Genomic DNA, 18,103 nt, shown 5'->3' on the forward strand with positions numbered 1-18,103 from the left:
TGAAGGCTGGTTTATTGTGTAAAATTTCCCAACGTTGACATGTCGACCATACTTTCAAAGGTACTTTCAAAGGACTGCCGTGCAAATCAAATCAAACACCAAGCCACAGGGGCTTGAGGTTTGCCGTCTTGGGCCCTTGGCCGCACGATCCTGCGGTGGGGGGGAGCAGGGGTGGTGGGGGAAATCTCTTCTTGATGCTTCCATTTCTGCACCCCCTGGGCTGTGGGAAGATCGGAGCCTTTCCCGGGGTGCTTGCATTTTCAGAAGTGCAAGGAGGCGGGGCGCCTGGGTGGCTCAGTCGGTTAAGCGTCTGACTTCGGCTCAGGTCATGATCTCACGGACCGTGAGTTCGAGCCCCACGTCGGGCTGTGTGCGGACAGCTCGGAGCCTGGAGCCTGCTTCCGATTCTGTGTCTCCCTCTCTCTTTGCCCCTCCCCTGCTCATGCTCTGTCTCTCTCCGTCTCAAAAATAAATAAAAACATTAAAAAAATTAATAAAAAAAGTGCAAGGAGGCAAGCCGTGGATCCTCCCCCCCGGCCAAAATGTCTATATGCACCGGCTCAGAAATGACTGACCACAGCTTCTTGGGACTTAGGGTGCTAAGACTTCAGCCTTGAAGTGTGGGTCCTGGACCGCAGCACCTGCGGCCCCTCCAGACCTACTGATCCAGAACGTGCCTGTGACAAGAGCCCCCAGTGATCCAGGCGCACAGGACAACGTCCAGAACGCTGCTCTGTGGTTCCTTCAGCAGTAAAAAACCCCTGTGATTTCTAGTCTTGGGACCCACCCTAGACACCACTCGTCATCCGCACAGCAGTCTCTGGTGGTGTTTCCAAGGGTGAGCTGAGGAACCCCTGAGTATTAGTTCCCCGGGGCTGCCATGAGCATTTACACATTTATGAATCTCATCTCGAGATCCTAACTACCTCTGCAAACGCCCTCTGTCCAAATAAAGTCATAGTCACGGTTGCCCGGGGATTAGGATGGAAACACATCACCTTGAGGGCCACTACTCAGCCCTCGTCACCCGCATCAGAACTATTTCCTGTATCTGCTAAAAATGCGATTTCTTGCTACTCCCCCCACCTCTGGGTTCAGAACCTCTGGGAATTGGGCCCAGGTGATTCTTTTTTTTTTTTTTTTTTATGTTTATTTATTTATTTTTGAGAGAGAGAGAGAGAGAGAGAGAGAGAGAGAGAGAATGTGAGTGGGGGAGGGGCAGAGAGAGAGGGAGACACAGAATCCGAAGCAGGCTCCAGGCTCTGAGCTGTCAGCACAGAGCCCGATGTGGGGCTTGAACTCGCAAACCACGAGATCATGACCTGAAGCTGAAGTCGGACGCCCAACCGACTGAGCCACCCAGGTGCCCCCGGGGGTTCCTTTTTAAAGCAAATTGTAAACAACATGCTATTCCACCCGGATGCACCTCCAACAGAAACAATAACTCCCGAACCTCAGCGAGTGGTTCCCTAAAAACCGCTTTCCGCGGGTGGCTAGTGCCCCGAAGGACCGAACTTTCCATTGTACTTAATTTTAACGAATTTAAATTCAAATTCTGAAACCGAACCTTTCGAACACCCGACGAGTATTTTTAAAGGTTTATACGTTGACACGATAACATTTGGAAGGGATTAGATTGCTAAAATATGTTCAGAAAACTAACGCCACCTGGTATGTTTTTCATCTTGTTACCGGAAAACTTTCAATTGCGTGGGACTGGCGTCGTGTTTCTGTTTGACGGTGCTTGTCTGGAAGTTTGACTACCTTCAGGGTCACTTTGGTTTCGTGCTCCCAGAGATTGGCTGGCGGACGGTACTGGGTACCTCCTGTTGTGTCATTTCTGGCACATGTCCCTTTGTCACTTTCAGTAATGGTAAGATTGATCGTTTGGGTGAATTTTATGTATATCTTACCACAATTAAAAAAAAAAAAAAAAGGTCATTGGGGCGCCTGGGTGGCTCGGCTGAGTATCTGACTCTTGATTTCTGCTCAGGTCATGATCTTGCGGTTGGTGAGTTCGAGCCCCACGTCGGGCTCTGCGTTGGGTGCGGAGCCCGCTTGGGGTTCTCTCTTTCTGCCCCTCCCCCTCCCCTCTGTCTCTCAAGACAAAAACAAAAACAAAAACAGTGGCTCATTCAGTTCAGCTGCTACAGCGACCCACCCCCACCCCCGTCCCACCACCGGGCCCATTGTGAAGTCCCCCACCAGCCATCCACCTCATCACATTAGCACCACTGACGATTTTTACCTAAATCCATGATTTCATTCAGAGCTGCACAGCAAATACTCCCTCCCCGCGATTCTATCATTCTTCCTACAGTTACCAGCTCAGGTTCTTCTGTACAAAACTTGTCCTCGTCACTTATTTGGTGACTCTGGACAGGTTCCACCTGCCCCCCCCCCACAGCCTTGCACAGGGGTGAGGCATACAAAATGCTCCACACAGGGTAAGTGCTCTCCTAGGCTGGGGACCCTTGTCAAGGAGAGCCAGAGTCAGAAACTAGAGGTGGTAAGGGTTTGGGTTTTTTTTTGTTAATGTTTATTATTATTTTTCATAGCGAGAGAGTGAGCATGAGCTGGGCAGGGGGGCGGGGGGGTGCAGAGAGAGATAGAAGGAGAATTGGAAGCAGGGCCCGTGCTGACAGCAGAGAGCCCGATGTGGGGCTCGAACTCACGAACCGCGAGATCACGACCTGAGCTGACGTCACACACTTAAACCGACTGAGCCACCCAGGCGCCCCCGAGGGGGTAAAGGTTTTACGCGGTACTACTTACTGCAAAAGGAAGAAGAGTCTTCGTGCAGAACGGGACTCAATTAGAGGCGCCTGCGTGGCTCGGTCGGGTTGAGCGTCCGACTTGGGCTCAGGTCATGATCTCACAGCTCGGGAGTTCGAACCCCGCGTCGGGCTCTGTGCGGACAGCTCGGAGCCTGGAGCCTGCTTTCAGTTCTGTGTCTCCCTCTCTCTCTCTGCCCCTCCCCCCCTTGCACTCTGTCTCTCTCTGTCTCTCAAAAATAAACATTAAAAAAATTAAAAAGAAAATTAAAAAAAAAAAAAGAACAGGGCTCAATTGTGAATAGAGCACGGGTGGGGCTTTATAGCTGGGGAGCAGGGTGTGGGGGTCAGGGCAAGAAAACTGCTAAGGGGACACATCCAGGACAGGGGGACGCTTGCTGAACCCACCTGGCGGGATTCTTGGTGAGGGCAGGCCAAGGTGATCAGATACGAAGGCAGGGACGGGGTAGGGGACTGATTCACAGATTCTTTATGAAGAATGGCTTCAGCAGCCCAAGGACAAGGCCTCGTTGCAAAAAAGGCTCCAGGAAGCCTGTCTAGAGGGTCTCTGTCACCATGTCCCAGCCCGCAGCCCCGAAGGTCAGGTGGGCGCCCTCGGTGGAGAGAAAGCAGAGGAGACCGCTGGCCTTCCCAGACCTCAAGCCTGCCTGTCCTTTCTCCCTGCAGGCCTTCTACCCCTTTCTTTGACCTGCTGCAGCACCGGTATCAGCAGCTCTGGGTGCAGGAACAAAAGGCCACCCAGAAAGCCATTAAACTGGAGAAAAAGCACAAGGTAAGTGCACCCCCCAGAGTGGCGAGGCCCCTGTTGGGGCGGGAGCAGAGGGAGGGGCTGGCCCGGCAAAGCCTCGAGATGGACATTCGTGCACCTTTGTCACTGGGGTCTGGGAGGGTGGGAGTCAAGCTGCCTGGTGCCATTGGCTGCAGGGATCTTGGTGACGGTCAACGCCCAAGCCCTCCTCAAGCCCTGAGAGTGGAAGGTTCTGGTCCCGGCCCTGCCTCTGACACAGCAGCAGAACCCGGTCTCCCGACTCCCAGCGGGGGATCTCCTTCCACCAAACCTCCCCACGGCTTTGCGCATCGGGAGATCTGATTTCGAACGAATCTGGCAGAAATGCGCCCAGTTTTACCTGTAAAGAAAAGGCTAATAAGGCAGGATGCCATAAAGAGCACATTTTACTACTCGTTAGGAATACGCTTTGGGGGCGTGTGGCCGGCTCAGTCGGAAGAGTGTGCGACTCTTGATCTCGGGGTTGTGAGTTCGATCCCCACGTTGGGGGTCGGGATTACTTAAATACATAATTTTTTTTTTCAACGTTTATTTATTTTTGGGACAGAGAGAGACAGAGCATGAACGGGGGAGGGGCAGAGAGAGAGAGGGAGACACAGAATCGGAAACAGGCTCCAGGCTCCGAGCCATCAGCCCAGAGCCCGACGCGGGGCTCGAACTCCCGGACCGCGAGATCGTGACCTGGCTGAAGTCGGACGCTTAACCGACTGCGCCACCCAGGCGCCCCAATACATAATTTTTTTTTAAAAAAAAGGAATACAGTTTGTTTCACGTGAAGCTGACGAATAGGCCACACGCTAGACCCCTTCCCGTACATCACGTACCTCGTTTCACTGATGTTTGACCAAAGTCCCTGACGTGGGTGTCATTCCTGCTTCCTGGGCATGCAAATTGAGCCCCAGGGAGGCGGTGCCCGCGCAGGGAAACTGAGGCTGAGGACAGAACCGTGCCCTAACGCTGCCGGTGGCTAACGGTGTGTGAGCCGCAGCCGATCCAGGCTGACGTTCGTGCAGCGCTACACAGATGTCACTAGAAACGCGACCTTAGTGTCTCTGGTTGTTACAGCAATCGCGCCCAGTCCGGTCCCTACGCCCAGCTCGGTGCAGACAGCCGGGCCGAGCGCACACCTGTGTTCCTGCGTCCTCTCTCCTGAGCAGCCCGTGAGGCTGGGCTCTCTGTGTGGGGAAACTTAGGCTCCGAGGGATTGAGAGCCAGGCCTGGACCTGGGTGTGTCCAGCCCCAGAGTCTCGGCTTTTTTTTTTTTTTTTAATTAAAAAAAAATTTGTTTAATGTTTATTTTTGAGAGAGAGAGAGAGAGAACGAGACAGCTCATGAGTAGGGGAGGGACAGAGAGAGAGAGGGAGACACAGAACCCGAAGCAGGCTCCAGGCTCCGAGCTGTCGGCACAGAGCCCGACGCGGGACTCGAACTCACGAACCGTGAGATCATGACCCCAGCCGAAGTCGGACGCTTCACCGACTGGGCCACCCAGGTGCCCCTGAATTGTTTTTTTAATGTTTATTTACTTTTGAGAGAGAGAGAGACAGACCGAGCACGAGCAGGGGAGGGGCAGAGAGACAGGGAAACGCAGAATCCCAAGCAGGCTCCAGGCTCTGGGCTGTCAGCGCAGAGCCCCACGCGGGGCTCGAAGGCATGAACCACACGATCATGACCTGAGCAGAAGTCGGACGCTCAACCGACTGCCGGCTCCTTTGATGGCGAGGTCCCGCTCTTGCTGATTAAGGGAGTGCCCATGATGGAGTTCAGCAACGGGGCAAAGATGTCCTAGAACCGACCTGGGGACTGGAAGAGTCTTACCAAGGATTCTGGCGTCTTCAGGCCAGGCCAGGAGAGGCACCGAGGGACAGAGGGCGCCAGTCTCCCCAGCCCCGTGGCGGGCTGCCAGGGCCCCTCCCGCGCTGTTCTTGTCATCGGTAGAGTAAGAGACACCAGCTCATTAAAAGGCAGAATGCCGTAATAACATTTTAAAAGCAGCCCATGACTAGTTTATTCGTTAATGGCTCAAGGAAAGAGTCAACGTACTATGGTAACGACCGGTTTCAGAGGGAGCCCTGCCATGACAAACTGCTTTATAGCTCCAATTTGGTCGTGGTTTTTAATTAGCGGCAATTTCACGGCAACTCAGAGTGTTGCGAATCCGTGGCAAACCAAGCTCCCGTCGTCTGACTCTAGAGACGGCCCGTGGCCAGTGCCCCTCCTTGTTCAGCAGAGCACCCCACTAATGCGACGGCTCCACCCCAAGCACTGGTGGGGACCTGGGGTGCTCCGGGGCCGAGGGTCCAAGTTCCCTCACTGGGCAAAAAAGACCCTTAGTCGGAGGGTCCCGGTCCCCTCACTGGGCAAAAAATCGGTCAGCTCAGATGAGGGCCCGCCATGCCGTGCCTGGTGCATAGAAGGCACTCGGAAAACACTTGTGGAAACAGCCCCAGGGTTCTCTTCCTGTTCCAAGGATCTCTTGCTGTACGTTGTCTAACAACCGGCTGTGAACACCCAGATCGACAAACCCTCGGGCTGCTGTCGGGGTTGATAAACCATGTATTGGGGTGGGGTGACAAGATGGCTGGTCTGGGAGGCCAAGTTGCCGCCATCCGAGGGGAAGCCTGTCTCCCTCCAGCACCTCAGGATGTCCTGGGGTTTTGATGGCGGTCACCTCCAACGAAATTCTCGGCAACAGCTTCCGTTTTAGCGGGTCATCATCCCGGCCCCTCTACTCAAAGCTGAACTCAGCAGGTTCTACAACTGACCCTGTCTGCCTGGCATCAGTGACCCGTTTGCAGAGGAGACCCTTTTCCATTTAGAAAGGTGCAGCGGGGTGCCTGCGTCCTTCTGATTCTGAAGGCCGGCTCAGTCGCTCCTGGCTGGACAGCCTCTCTGCTGTGGTCTGCAGATACTTTCAGAACCGTTCTAGAAGGCGGAGAAGGCAGCCGATCCAAAGGACGTCTACGTTATCCACCGACACGTTCGATAAAATTATTACAAATCGTTGACAAAATACACCGGTAAACGGGGTTCGGTGGGGTGGTGGCATCTCCCGCGACCTCCGGTTTTGCTTTTATCGTCTGTCGGCCGCACCTGTCACGCGCCTCACGTCACAGCCGCGGATCGGCTGCGGTAGGAGCGGAAAGTTCATCAGATTCTGCCATCAGAACAGACGGGACGCGGCGCTGGTGGCCCCCAGGGCAGATCTGGACTTTGCGGGCCTGGAGATTTCTGCATGTTGGAGGTCCTACTCAAGGGGAGTGGGAGATACCAGCTTCCAGTTACGAGACGAGCGAGTCGCGGGCAGAAAAGAGACAGCACCGGGGATACGGTCAGTGCCGCGGTGATAGCGTGTGGTGCCGGACGGAAGCCGCCCTCGTGGCGAGCACTTGTCACATCTCTGTGTTGTACACCCGAAACCAACCTAACATCGTGTGTCACCTGGACTTCAATTAAAAAAAAAAAAAAAAAAAAAGAGGGGCGCCTGGGTGGCTCAGTCGGTTAAGCGTCCGACTTCGGCTCGGGTCACGATCTCATAGTTCGTGGGTTCGAGCCCCGCGTCGGGCTCTGTGCTGACAGCTCGGAGCCCGGAGCCTGCTTCAGAATCTGCGTCTCCCTCTGTCTCTGCCCCTCCCCCGCTCATGCTCGCTCGCTCTCTCAAAAATAAATAAAAACAGGTTTTAAAAAATTTTTTTGAAAAGGAAAGGAAAGAAAAAGTGCACAAAACATATTAGTGTAACAAGTCTTAGAGAAACAGAGCCCACAAGTGAGCCCCTCCAGGGCCTTAGTGGGGACCCTGTCCCACGAGGGTCCCCAGAGCTCACGCCGTGGCAGGTCACGGGAAGTTTACCTCCGCACGAAGCAGCCCCGCCAGTTTTAGGGCCAAAGCAGAAAATCAGAACAACACGCTCGTGGCCCCCAGCGGTCCCACAGTCCACTGAGCACAGCAGGTGCCGTGAAGTCAGACTGGGAGGACCGTGACCCGGGGGTCTGCAGCACAAGGAATGCCAGCCCTCTGCCCTCGCCCCCCACCCCGTCCTCACAGCCCGCGCTGCTCCAGGTAAGCACCCAGTTCCGCATCTCTCCGGCCTGCAGGTGGTCCTGGGGAAGCTGTATGAGACCCGGAGCAGTCAGCTGCGAAAGTACAAGCCGCCCGTGAAGCTGGACGCCCTCTGGCATATGCCTCAATTCCAGAAGGTCAGTCTTACCTCCACCTGCCCCTTCCCGCCCCGAGGGCGGATGCCCCTCACTTTGGTGGGTCCTCACCTGTCTCCTAGGCAGTGAGAGTCTGTGGGCTTCTAACCACTGATTGGCATAATAATAGCGACTATTATATACATATATTTTTATAATTTTTTTAAAGTTTATTTAATTATTTTGAGAGAGAGAGTGGGGAGCGCAGAGGGGCAGAGAAAGAGAGAGACAGAGAATCCCAAGCAGGTTCCGCCCTGTCGGCGCAGGGCCTGACGCGGGGCTCGAACCCCAGAACCGTGAGATCCTGACCTGAGCTGAAATCATTCTGCAGACAGGGGGCACGGCCAACGTGGGCTTAAGCGGCAGCCTTGCGCTGGACCCGGGCCGTCTGACCATAGAGCCTGGCTGTCTGCCCACCACAGTGGACACTGTCCGGGCCAAACCCCTCCCCCTCCCCCCCCCCACCGATGGGGTCGTTGACCCACCACATCCTGCACTGGGGACTTGAGGGGGAGGACGGCCCCTCACCACCAGCGCTAAACCCCCCAGCAAGGTGGCGTCCGTCCCTGGGGGGAGGAGAGCAAATGTCCACTAGGGGCTGACATAAGGGGGTGACACACACCCAGAATGATCTAGCACCCGCCGTGCTCCCGCCTCTGAACTGAGCTGGGGTTCGCTAGGCCACGTGGCCCTGTCACACCCAGAGGGGGATTCATCTTCCGAGTCTTTTAGCAGGGGAAGAGAACGTGAGGGCCGGGGGCATTGTCCACAGGAGAGTTGGGGACAGCAGCTTCCGAGTGGCAGGGGAGCTGGCCGTGCCCAACTCGGGCCCCGCGCGAGCGTTTCTGGGGAGCCACAGGGACACGCGCGGCCCCAGGAAGACAGCTGGACAAAGCCACGTTTCTGGCCAGCCCAGGCCACCCGCGGCATTGACTTAAACTGCAATTTAGACAATGAAGGGGCCAGTGGCTTCCTGAGCCTAATGCAATCGAACAGGCTGCTGAGTTCTGCGGAGAAGCCTGCCTGCCCCCCGACGCGGCCTCTTGCGTCCTGCCCAAGTGGCCTCCGTCAGCACATGTCAGTGACCATCCGCCCGCAGCCCGTCAGCCCACGCCGCCCCGCACTCGAACACGACCGGCCGCCGAGAGGGAGATGCCCTGCCCGCGTCGCTTTGTGTGTGGCTTCCCCGGCCTGGCCTGGCCGCGCGGCTCAGCTCTGGTTCCTCCGTCTCCCCCAACCGCCTGCCTCTCTAGCCACGTTTCGCCCCTACTTCTCTCTCCACAGCCTCCGCCCCAGCCCCTCCTTCTGTTGTTTGTCCCCCTTTGCTCTTTCTGCTCTGATTTTCTCTCTGATTTGCCCTGGGATGCTGCCCCGGGGAGGGACGGGGACCCAGGGCTCCACGGACACGAGACCACCCTCCCCCCCCCCCCCACCGCAAACGTCACTCAGCATCAACCCCCAGCCCCTCGGCTCCGATTTGGAATCTGCCCGTCGCCTCGAGGCGGTAGACAAAGGAGGGCTCGGGCGGTCTTGGCCCAGCAGAGCAAGGAAGGGGCCTCCCCCCACCCCCAGCCCCTCCCCGGGAGGCTCCCGCGTCGGGGGGCGGGTGTGGCACGCCAGTGTCCCCGCGGTGCCCGGCCCGGGGTGGGTGTGCAAGCACAGAAGCGAACGAACAAGTTTCTGCTTTCAAGAGAGGGGACTGGGCTGAGCCGTTCTTCCGTTCTAGACCGTTGTGAAACACGGGCGGGAACCATGGGAGGCATCCTGTGATGGTGCCCTTTTGCTTGGGGCCCCACCTCGTGCCAAGTCACGTTCACGGCTTAGTACGCCTCATCTTCAGACGAGTGCCCCCCGACTCTTCGGGGGCACAGAGTTTGTGCTGTGCCGGGGGCACAGAGCCCCGGGGTGCACAGTGTGTTTGCCATCTTTTCGGGAACGTTCGCGGGGTTCCGGAAGTTCCTCTGGAGCAGGGCTCGTCCCTGGGCACTGCCTTGGACAGCCCCGAAGAGTCCCCAGGCACCCCACCCCAGACTGATGCCTCTTATGGATACAGCGCTCAGAACCCCCCCCCCTTGGGGGAAATACCACCAACGAAAAGTATCTCGTAGAAAGGGTGTCCCCATTCCACTGATGTGGAAACTGAGGCTCAGAGGGGCGAAGGAACAGGCCCTGTTTGAAAGGGTCCCAGGTTCCATCCAGGGCTGCAGAAGCCTCCTGAGAATCCCTCCCTCGCCCTGACCGCACACCCAGCCCGTGCGTCTTCAGGATGGCAGGGCCCCTCTCTCCCCTTCACAGTATGTATCCTCACTGCAATTAATTAGTTAATTGGGCAATTAGTCGTCCATCTTCCCCAGCAAAATGTGAGCCCCCGAGGATCATGCCTGTTGTGACCCCCACCACATCCCCAGAGCCCCGCACCCAGTGAGTGATCAGTAAAGGTGGAAAGAATGAAGGGGCAAATGAATGAATGAATGAATGAATGCCCAGCGCGGCCCTGAATGGCAGAAGAATTAAAAAGCCTTCCAGAGACCTGAGGAAGGCCCCTTCCCAGCCTGAGCCTCCCGGCGTCCCCCCCATCCCTGGCTGCCCCCCGACCGGGTCTGGGCTCAGGAGGGCCAGCGCAGGGGCAGGGGCGGTGGGGGCTACGCGGCGTCCCGCGCGAAGCCCCAGGAGGGTCTTTGTGCCTCGTGTCTGTGCCGAGCCACCGCCCCCCCCTCCCCACCCCAGCCCCATTATGAAAGGGAAAAGCGCTTCCAAAAAAGTTGAACCTGTCACAGTGATGGATAACCTAAATGGACTCTCCCTGCTCGCGAACAGATGTCGACGCTGAACCCTGTCAGAAATAATTAAACACCTTTCACACGGAAAAGCAGCAGGCAGGGGCGCCGCGGCCCGCTCCCCGGGCTGGGTCAACGCGGAGCGAGCCGGCTTCCTGCACCGGAGCGGCCGCCCCCGTCCACGGGTCACCCGGGGACCCTCCCCACCCTGGTGCCACACGGGGCCCCCAGCGGCCTTGTGAGCCCCCGAGGGGACCAAGGAAAGCAGAAGGAACTCCCGTCGGTGGACGTCGTCGTCAGCCGCTGGGCTGCCTGGGATCGCAGTGTTCCTCTCTGGTCCGTGCCACCAGCAATTGCCATGGATGGCCAGGGCCCAGAGCGAGGGTCAGCCCACGGCTGGCAGGTGGCCACCGGCCGGCTAGAGGCTCTCTGGGCCTCAGTTTCCTCATCTGAAAATGAGGGGTAGCATTGTTCTTTTTTTCTTTTTAATTGTTTTTAATGTTTTTATTTATTTTTGAGACAGAGACAGAGCATGAGCAGGGGAGGGGCAGAGAGAGAGAGAGGGAGACACAGAATCCGAAGCAGGCTCCGGGCTCCGAGCTGTCAGCACAGAGCCCGACGCGGGGCTCGAACCCACGGACCGCGAGATCGTGACCTGAGCCGAAGTCGGACGCTCAATTGAGTGAGCCAGCCCGGCACCTCTAGCATTGTTCTTTTTTGAAGTTTATTTATTTTGAGAGAAAGCATGAGTGGGGGAGGGGCAGAGGGAGAGAATCCCAAGCAGGCTCTACACCATCAGCACAGAGCCCGACGCGGGGCTCGAACCCACGAGCTGGCAGATCGTGACCTGAGCGGAAGTCGGATGGAGCCCCCCAGGCGTCCCGAGGGGGTAGCCTATGCTTCTGGGTCTCTTGCAGCCTAAGGCTCATGATCCCAGATTCACTGGTCAGAGAGCGGTGTGGGGGGGAGTTTGGTGGCTCTTGGTGGTGCCAGACCCCTAAACCCAGAGTGAACTGTCAGGGGAAGCAACCCAGACCCTTCGTCATTCTTCCCGTGCTGGGGGACGGGATGAGAGTTCACTCCCCCGAGTGGAGGGATCGCTGGGCTTGGAGCCAGTGCCCTCTGTGCCCCTGGCAAAGGGACTCCTGCCCTTTACCAACGTGCGGGGGACAGCCAGCGGGGAGGGAGGAGGGGGCCGCGTGCTGTGCCTGTGTGTGCACAGGACTCAGGGTCAGACACACCTGGGTCACACGGCGAGCCTGCCGCCCTGTCACCCTGTCCGAGTCCCCATTCCTTCTTCTGAAAAGGGCCCGGCCCGATTGGATGAGAGCACATGTACACATTTAGCAGGGCACCTGGACCCTATTAAGGTGCCAATAAATGGCCTGTGGCCTGCGGGATGGTCCTGATGATCATTCACTCGTTCACTCACTCATTCATTCACAAGTCTCGGCGAGCACCTTTTCGCCAGGCCCCGTTCTCCGTGCCGATGCCATACTGCTGTAACAGCCGCTGGCGCCCGGCAGGGGTGGGGTGGACAAGACGGACAGAGGAGTGGACAGCTAGATGGGGGAGGTCTGGAGCAGCTCCTCGCCGCCAGCGTCCGGGGTTTGCCGCCTGGAAAGGTGGGGCGGGGGACAGTCTGAATGACCGTACTCCCATCAACACAATCCTGTTCACCTGCCTCTTGCAGGTCAGGTTTTCGCGGGGAAGGGGCCAGACATCCCGGCCTGCCTGTCGGGAGGTGGGATTCTTCATAATGCCACCTTCTGCTGGCAAAAGTGACCCAGTCTGAACCGCATATCCTACGGCCACCTGATACTAAGCCAAGAAAAGCAGACGGTTTATCCCTCCTTACAAAGATAACGGCCCAAAGACAAATGTCTGGGGTGAGTGTGCCCAAGTATTTACGGCGGCGCCACTGGCGGAGGTGGAAGCCTGGATGTGCCCGTCGAAGGGCACTGAAAATAACGACTGTAGTCTATTTAATGACCACTTACTAACACCTTACTGGGGGAAGGAACCTGTGCTGTGTGACGTCATTGGGATACAGGCGCCCACACATCTGCGCAGGTGCCTGTGCTCGAGGACAGGCGTCCAGAGGGACGGGTCCCCGGGGGGCAGCGGCGGTGACCTCTGGGGCGGGGCGGGGCTAAGCTCTACTGTCTGTGATGCTCCTTTCCGCATTGGTGGAGTGTTTTGCAGTGAGTACAGGGCTTTTACAAAACCAGGAAGGCCGTTGTCTTTTTTAAATGTGTCTGAAGGATGAGGACGCTACGTCTTTCCGCGGGTCCTTGTCCCCAGTGCCCAAGCGCCATTCAGCCCTGTCCTTCCGGGACCCACAGGCGCTCCGTGCTGCTGGCCACGGCGGGTTTTCCGCCGCGGGTTTCCATCAAGGGCAGAGGTCAGAAGCCAGCGCTCCCCCTCCCCCAGCAGGGAAGGCGGCTGGCTCCCCGAGTCTGCCTCTCTATGGCCAAACCCATGTCACGTAATTGGAGATTCCTAAACCCATTTTAGAGGGAGGTTTGCCCAAGCGTCCCGAGGTCACCCTTCACGGCGAACGCTGCGCCTCTCCCCGGACCCGACCTGTCTTTCTTCCACAGTGCCAATACCCCCTGACATTACATAGCCATTCAGTCACTAAAGTATGAACAAATTGACTATATTTTCATCTGGCTTTTGGTTTCAGCCCCACTGCTTTAGAATAATGGCCCAAGCTATTAAGCTAACAGTTTGATTTACAAGCCCTTGTGCTCTGAATGCTGGGATCAGACTCCTCTCTTTGTGGAAGACTAACCTTGCCTCGGGTCTCCTGGGCCCCTGGCTCCCTAATAGAACCGGAGACGGCGGGGGGAAAAAATCAGCAGTCAGCCAAGCAGTGACACCCGGAGATGCAGCTGATTAGTGAAAGCTGCTGAATCTAAGAAAAGGATTTTCTTTCCCACCTTTAAGCTCCCTTACAAATCATAGCCGGCTGGAAAGTTAACTCTCTGTTAAACCCCCGGAGCGGGCTCCGAGCCTGTCCACCCGGCTGCCACTTCCTCTCCAGAGGGCTCCACACGGCCAACTAAAGATGAGCCCGTCTCCGGACAGGTGTGTCCAGCCCCGAGGTCCCTCTTTCCAGACCCAGGAAGGGCCGATGCCAGCTCTCCTGCCCCTCCCCGAGGCCCCTGCGCCAGGGACGTATTTTAAGAATCCTGTCGCTCCGTTTCATTGGAAGAAGAATCAACCCCTGTTGTGGTGTAGCGCACCGGGCACAGGGACAGGATGTGTCACACGCGGAAATGTGATTCGGAGGTCCTGGTGCAGCTGACATTTCTCCCCTAAATACAAATGCCCCGTTATAAACCAGATCAGTGTGCAGAATAGAGAAGAAAGCAGAGGCTTAATTGGTTTTTCACATAATCCGGCACCTTGGAGGGACAGAAGTCTTAGGCACCTGCTCATAGGTGACATTGCCACTCACTGCTGGCAAGTCACAAAGAGCCAGAGCTGAAGACTCTGGGGATGGGGGACAAGAGGAAAGGGATTGGGGTCCTGGAGCATCAGGACGAGTCTGGGTGCCCTGGTCACAGAGGGAGACGTCAGGCGTCTATGTGGGGGCCCTGAGAAGTGGGAGCTGGCACTTCTAACCACACTAGCCCTGCAACCTGGGGACCCCCAGCCTGACTGTCCCCTTAACACTTCCGGTGCCTGGGAACTGTGAGTTCACTACAGAAAGCTCCTCTCCCTGACGGGGGGGGGGGGGCGAAAACAATTCCAATTTTGTGTTGAAAGTCAACCAGGGGGCGCCTGGGTGGCTCAGTCGGTTAAGCGTCTGACTTCAACTCAGGTCATGATCTCGTGGTCCGTGAGTTCGAGCCCCACGTCGGGCTCTGTGCTGACAGCTCAGAACCTGGAGCCTGCTTCCGATTCTGTGTCTCCCTCTCTCTCTGCTCCTTCCCTGCTCGTGCGCTCTCTCTCTCTCTCTCTCTCTCAAAAATAAACAAACATTTTTGGGGGCGCCTGGGTGTCTCAGTCAGTTATGCGTCCAACTTCAGCCTGGGTCATGATCTTGCGATCTGTGAGTTCAAGCCCCACGTCGGGCTCTGTGCTGACAGCTCAGAACCTGGAGCCTGCTTCCGATTCTGTGTCTCCCTCTCTCTCTGCCTCTCCCCAGCTGGTGCTCTGTCTCTCTCTCTCTCAAAAATAAACATTAAAAAAAAATTTTTTTTTAAAAGGAAGTCAACCAGAAAATCAACCAGTTTGTTTTGGCATCATATATATATTTCTAACCTCTAGAGATAGCTAGAACCTCATCTTGAATTTGGGGAGTCGATGGGACCTTGGGGGTCTCCAATTTCTTCTTCCAGCTCATCCCCAAGAGAACAATTCCTGCTGATCTAAAGAGACTCTCCCGACTTGAGCAGGAGTTGGGGCTCATCTCTGAGTGCCTCATTTCTAAGTGTCCCCACCCATCAGCCTCTGTCACTGGGCCTCCAAACCATCACCATGATGGGATCCAAAGCCATCTAGCACTGGGCAGCAGAAGGTGCCAGTAATAAACAACGTTAGATGATTTGCCTGGGTAAACTCAGGGTTCATCCAAACTGAGCTTTGTCAAAAGTGCGGCCAAGACGAACCAAGAGGCTGGCATCCTTGCATCTAAAAGCCACAAGCAAATAAACACGCCTCCCCGCCCCCAGCCACCGCCCCGATGTCCTTCAGGGATGCAAAGTCCACTGGCGTCAGAGAGCTCGTGTTGGGGAAAGTTAAGAGGATGGGGTGTTTCCTGGCTTCTTCCCTTCCTCTCCTCAAAGAGGTCCCAGGAAATGACGCATTAGATCACGCAAAAGAAGGTAGGTAGTGTGACCCGGGGCCAGCAGCTGGGCAAGCAGGGGGACGTGCGTCCAAGATGTTCCTCGGAGGCGGCGTTCCCAAAGGCAGTGACAATGACCACACCCACGGCTTGAGGAACAGTCTCATTTCCTGGAGATGCTCCCAATAACTCTCTGTGGCCGAGAAGAGCCGTGCTGTCTCAGAGGTGAGGGGACGGAGGCGTGGGGGCCTAAAGTCATGGGCCCCGGATCCACCAATAACGAGTGGCAGAGTGGGGGCTTGGCCCTCCGGCCAGCTGCCCCAGGCCGCAGGCCTTGGTAGAGCCAATAAATACTACTGACCTAAAACTGAGGTCGGAGGCCAGTTGGGGGCTAAATGCAGGACCCGGGAAGGAGAATGAAGAGTGGTCAGGAACTCGGGTTTTATGGGTGTCCAGAGGGTCGTGGCCATAGCCCTGCTCTGGCTGATTTAAGCTCTTGCAATAAACAAAACTTCCCACTGCCCTGAAAGCCTTTAGACCTTGATAAAACCCCTGAGCATCTTTTAAATTGCAGTTTGGCCCCAAGGCCAAAAAGGAAAGAGGCCATTGATCGCTGGCTTGCCTTATGAAAAGGCGTGAGGCAGAGAGGGAACCTGGCGGGAGGGCTGAGTCTGTGGGCTCCCCTGCCTCGAGCCGGCCTCCGCTACTGCACCTGTAAAGTGGGCGTAGTAACAGAGGGCAGGTGCGTCATGCGTGTAGACCGCTTGGCATGAGCTTGGCCAGGGGATGGGCGGGCTTTGGCGTCCTGTCCTATAGACACGCAGGTCTCAAACTTGGCTGTGTCTGGGGTCCTCTGAGGAGGGCTCTAAAATGCAGATTCCAGGGCTCCACCCAGGAGCCAATCTAGTGGGTTTGGGGTAGCCTCCAAGCCTGCCTTTTCAGCAAGCAGATCCTGAAGTTCCCTGGGTCAATGTCACCTGCTTTGCACAGGGATGTTTAAAGCCTGTATTTACTAGGGCTGGTGGGTGCACATCCATATGTCTGCTACAAAGCATGCTGGGGCCTTCCAAAGGAAACATGCCTGTGGGAGGCAGGCTCTTGTCTGTTAAACAGCCCTGAGGATTATGAACTTCTGTCTTAATCTGCACAGGCTGCTAGAACAAAATACCATAGACTGGTTGGCTTAAATAGCAGACATTTATTTCTCTCAGTTCTGACAGCTGCACGTCTGAGATCAGGATGCCAGCATGGCCGGGTTCTGGTGGGACCGTCCCTGGCTTGCAGAAGGCACTCCCCCCCCGCCCCCACCCGCCCGTGTCCTCACTCGTGAACTTGAACTGCCTTTCTCCATATTTGTGAGGTTGTGGTTACAGACGTCCATCGGTATCACTGGAATCCTTTTTAAAACAAATTTTTTTAATGTTTATTTATTTTCGAGAGAGAGAGAGAGTGTGTGAGCTGGGAAAGGGGCAGAAAGGGAGACACAGACTCTGAAGCAGGCTCCAGGCTCTGAGCTGACAGCACAGAGCCTGACGCGGGGCTCGAACTCATAAGCTGTGAGATCGTGACCTGAGCTGAAGTCGGACGCTTAACTGACGGAGCCACCCAGGCGCCCCCACTCGAATCCTTTAATGCAAGAATCGACGTGACTGTGCCCTGCGTGGCAGTTTCCGGAAAACACCACGGTCAGCTTTGTAGACTGCTAATAATGGTAGTAACAGCAGCAGCCACTGTGTCTCGAGTGCTTACTCTGTGTGCCACGCACTGTGCCAGGGGCTTGGCAATGACCCCATGGGATGGGGGGTAGGACTCTGCATCGTCTTCAGAAAGTCTCTGCTTTATGCAGCTCTTGAATGCCTTATTTCACATCCTGCACAATTAATTCATTAGGTCCCTGGAAATCACTTGGGAGGAGACAAGGTACAGACATCGAAAAAATAAGTCACCCTTTCTACTTGGCAAAGCAGATGGAGAGGTTCTCTAGAATGCCTGAATCCCAGATGCATTTCTAGCGGCTCTGTTACCTTATTTCAGGCTCCGAATACATTCATCCATCCATTTATTCATCTGTCCATCCATCCATCCATCCATCCATCTGTTCATCCATCCATCCATCTGTCCATCCATTCATCCATTCGTCCATCCATCCATCCATCCATCTGTCCATCCGTTCATCCATCCACCCGTCCATCTGTCCATCCATCCATCCATCCATCCATCCATCCATCCGTCTGTCCATCCATCCATCCATCCATCCATCCATCCATCCATCCATCTGTTCATCCATCCATCTGTCCATCCATTCATCCATTCGTCCATCCATCCATCCATCCATCTGTCCATCCGTTCATCCATCCACCCACCCATCCATCCATCCATCCATCCATCTAGCCATCTAGCCCAGATTTGTTCAATGTCTATAGGGTACCCCTAGCAGTTGAGTTACCTCAAGACCTTTGAAGTCTCCTGTTTGTTGCTGTTTCCCCAGAACAGGGTCCAGAATATGGTATAACATCCTCACTGTTTAGCTGGGGACACTTAACTCTAATTCCTATTTGTGAATGGACAGGGTCAGCCTCATCCACCACAGGAAGGTTCTGTTTCTTCTTAAGAGTCACCTCAAAAAATCCTTCCTGCTCATCATGCCAATAAGGGAAAAGGGAAAAGACACGAGACCTCACCAGGAGCACCCGAACCCAATGGGCCATGGACACCAAACATCTGAGTGTGTCCCCAGCTTCCCTGGCAGAAA

At 55.9% G+C, this 18,103-nt stretch overlaps 1 protein-coding gene across 1 annotated transcript in view; it reads left to right on the forward strand.

Moving 5' to 3' along the window:
* Positions 1 to 18,103, forward strand: part of CFAP77 (cilia and flagella associated protein 77) — a 132,207-nt gene that overhangs the window by 96,775 nt on the left and 17,329 nt on the right. Inside the window, exons 4-5 of the mRNA XM_040482721.1 lie at positions 3,462 to 3,567; positions 7,678 to 7,779. Coding sequence (XP_040338655.1) covers positions 3,462 to 3,567; positions 7,678 to 7,779 — 208 coding nt within the window. The remainder of the gene's footprint in view (positions 1 to 3,461; positions 3,568 to 7,677; positions 7,780 to 18,103) is intronic.

Source organism: Herpailurus yagouaroundi, unplaced genomic scaffold (assembly GCF_014898765.1).
Source record: "Herpailurus yagouaroundi ecotype Mexico unplaced genomic scaffold, PumYag 160, whole genome shotgun sequence".
Classification (NCBI taxonomy): domain Eukaryota; kingdom Metazoa; phylum Chordata; class Mammalia; order Carnivora; family Felidae; genus Herpailurus; species Herpailurus yagouaroundi.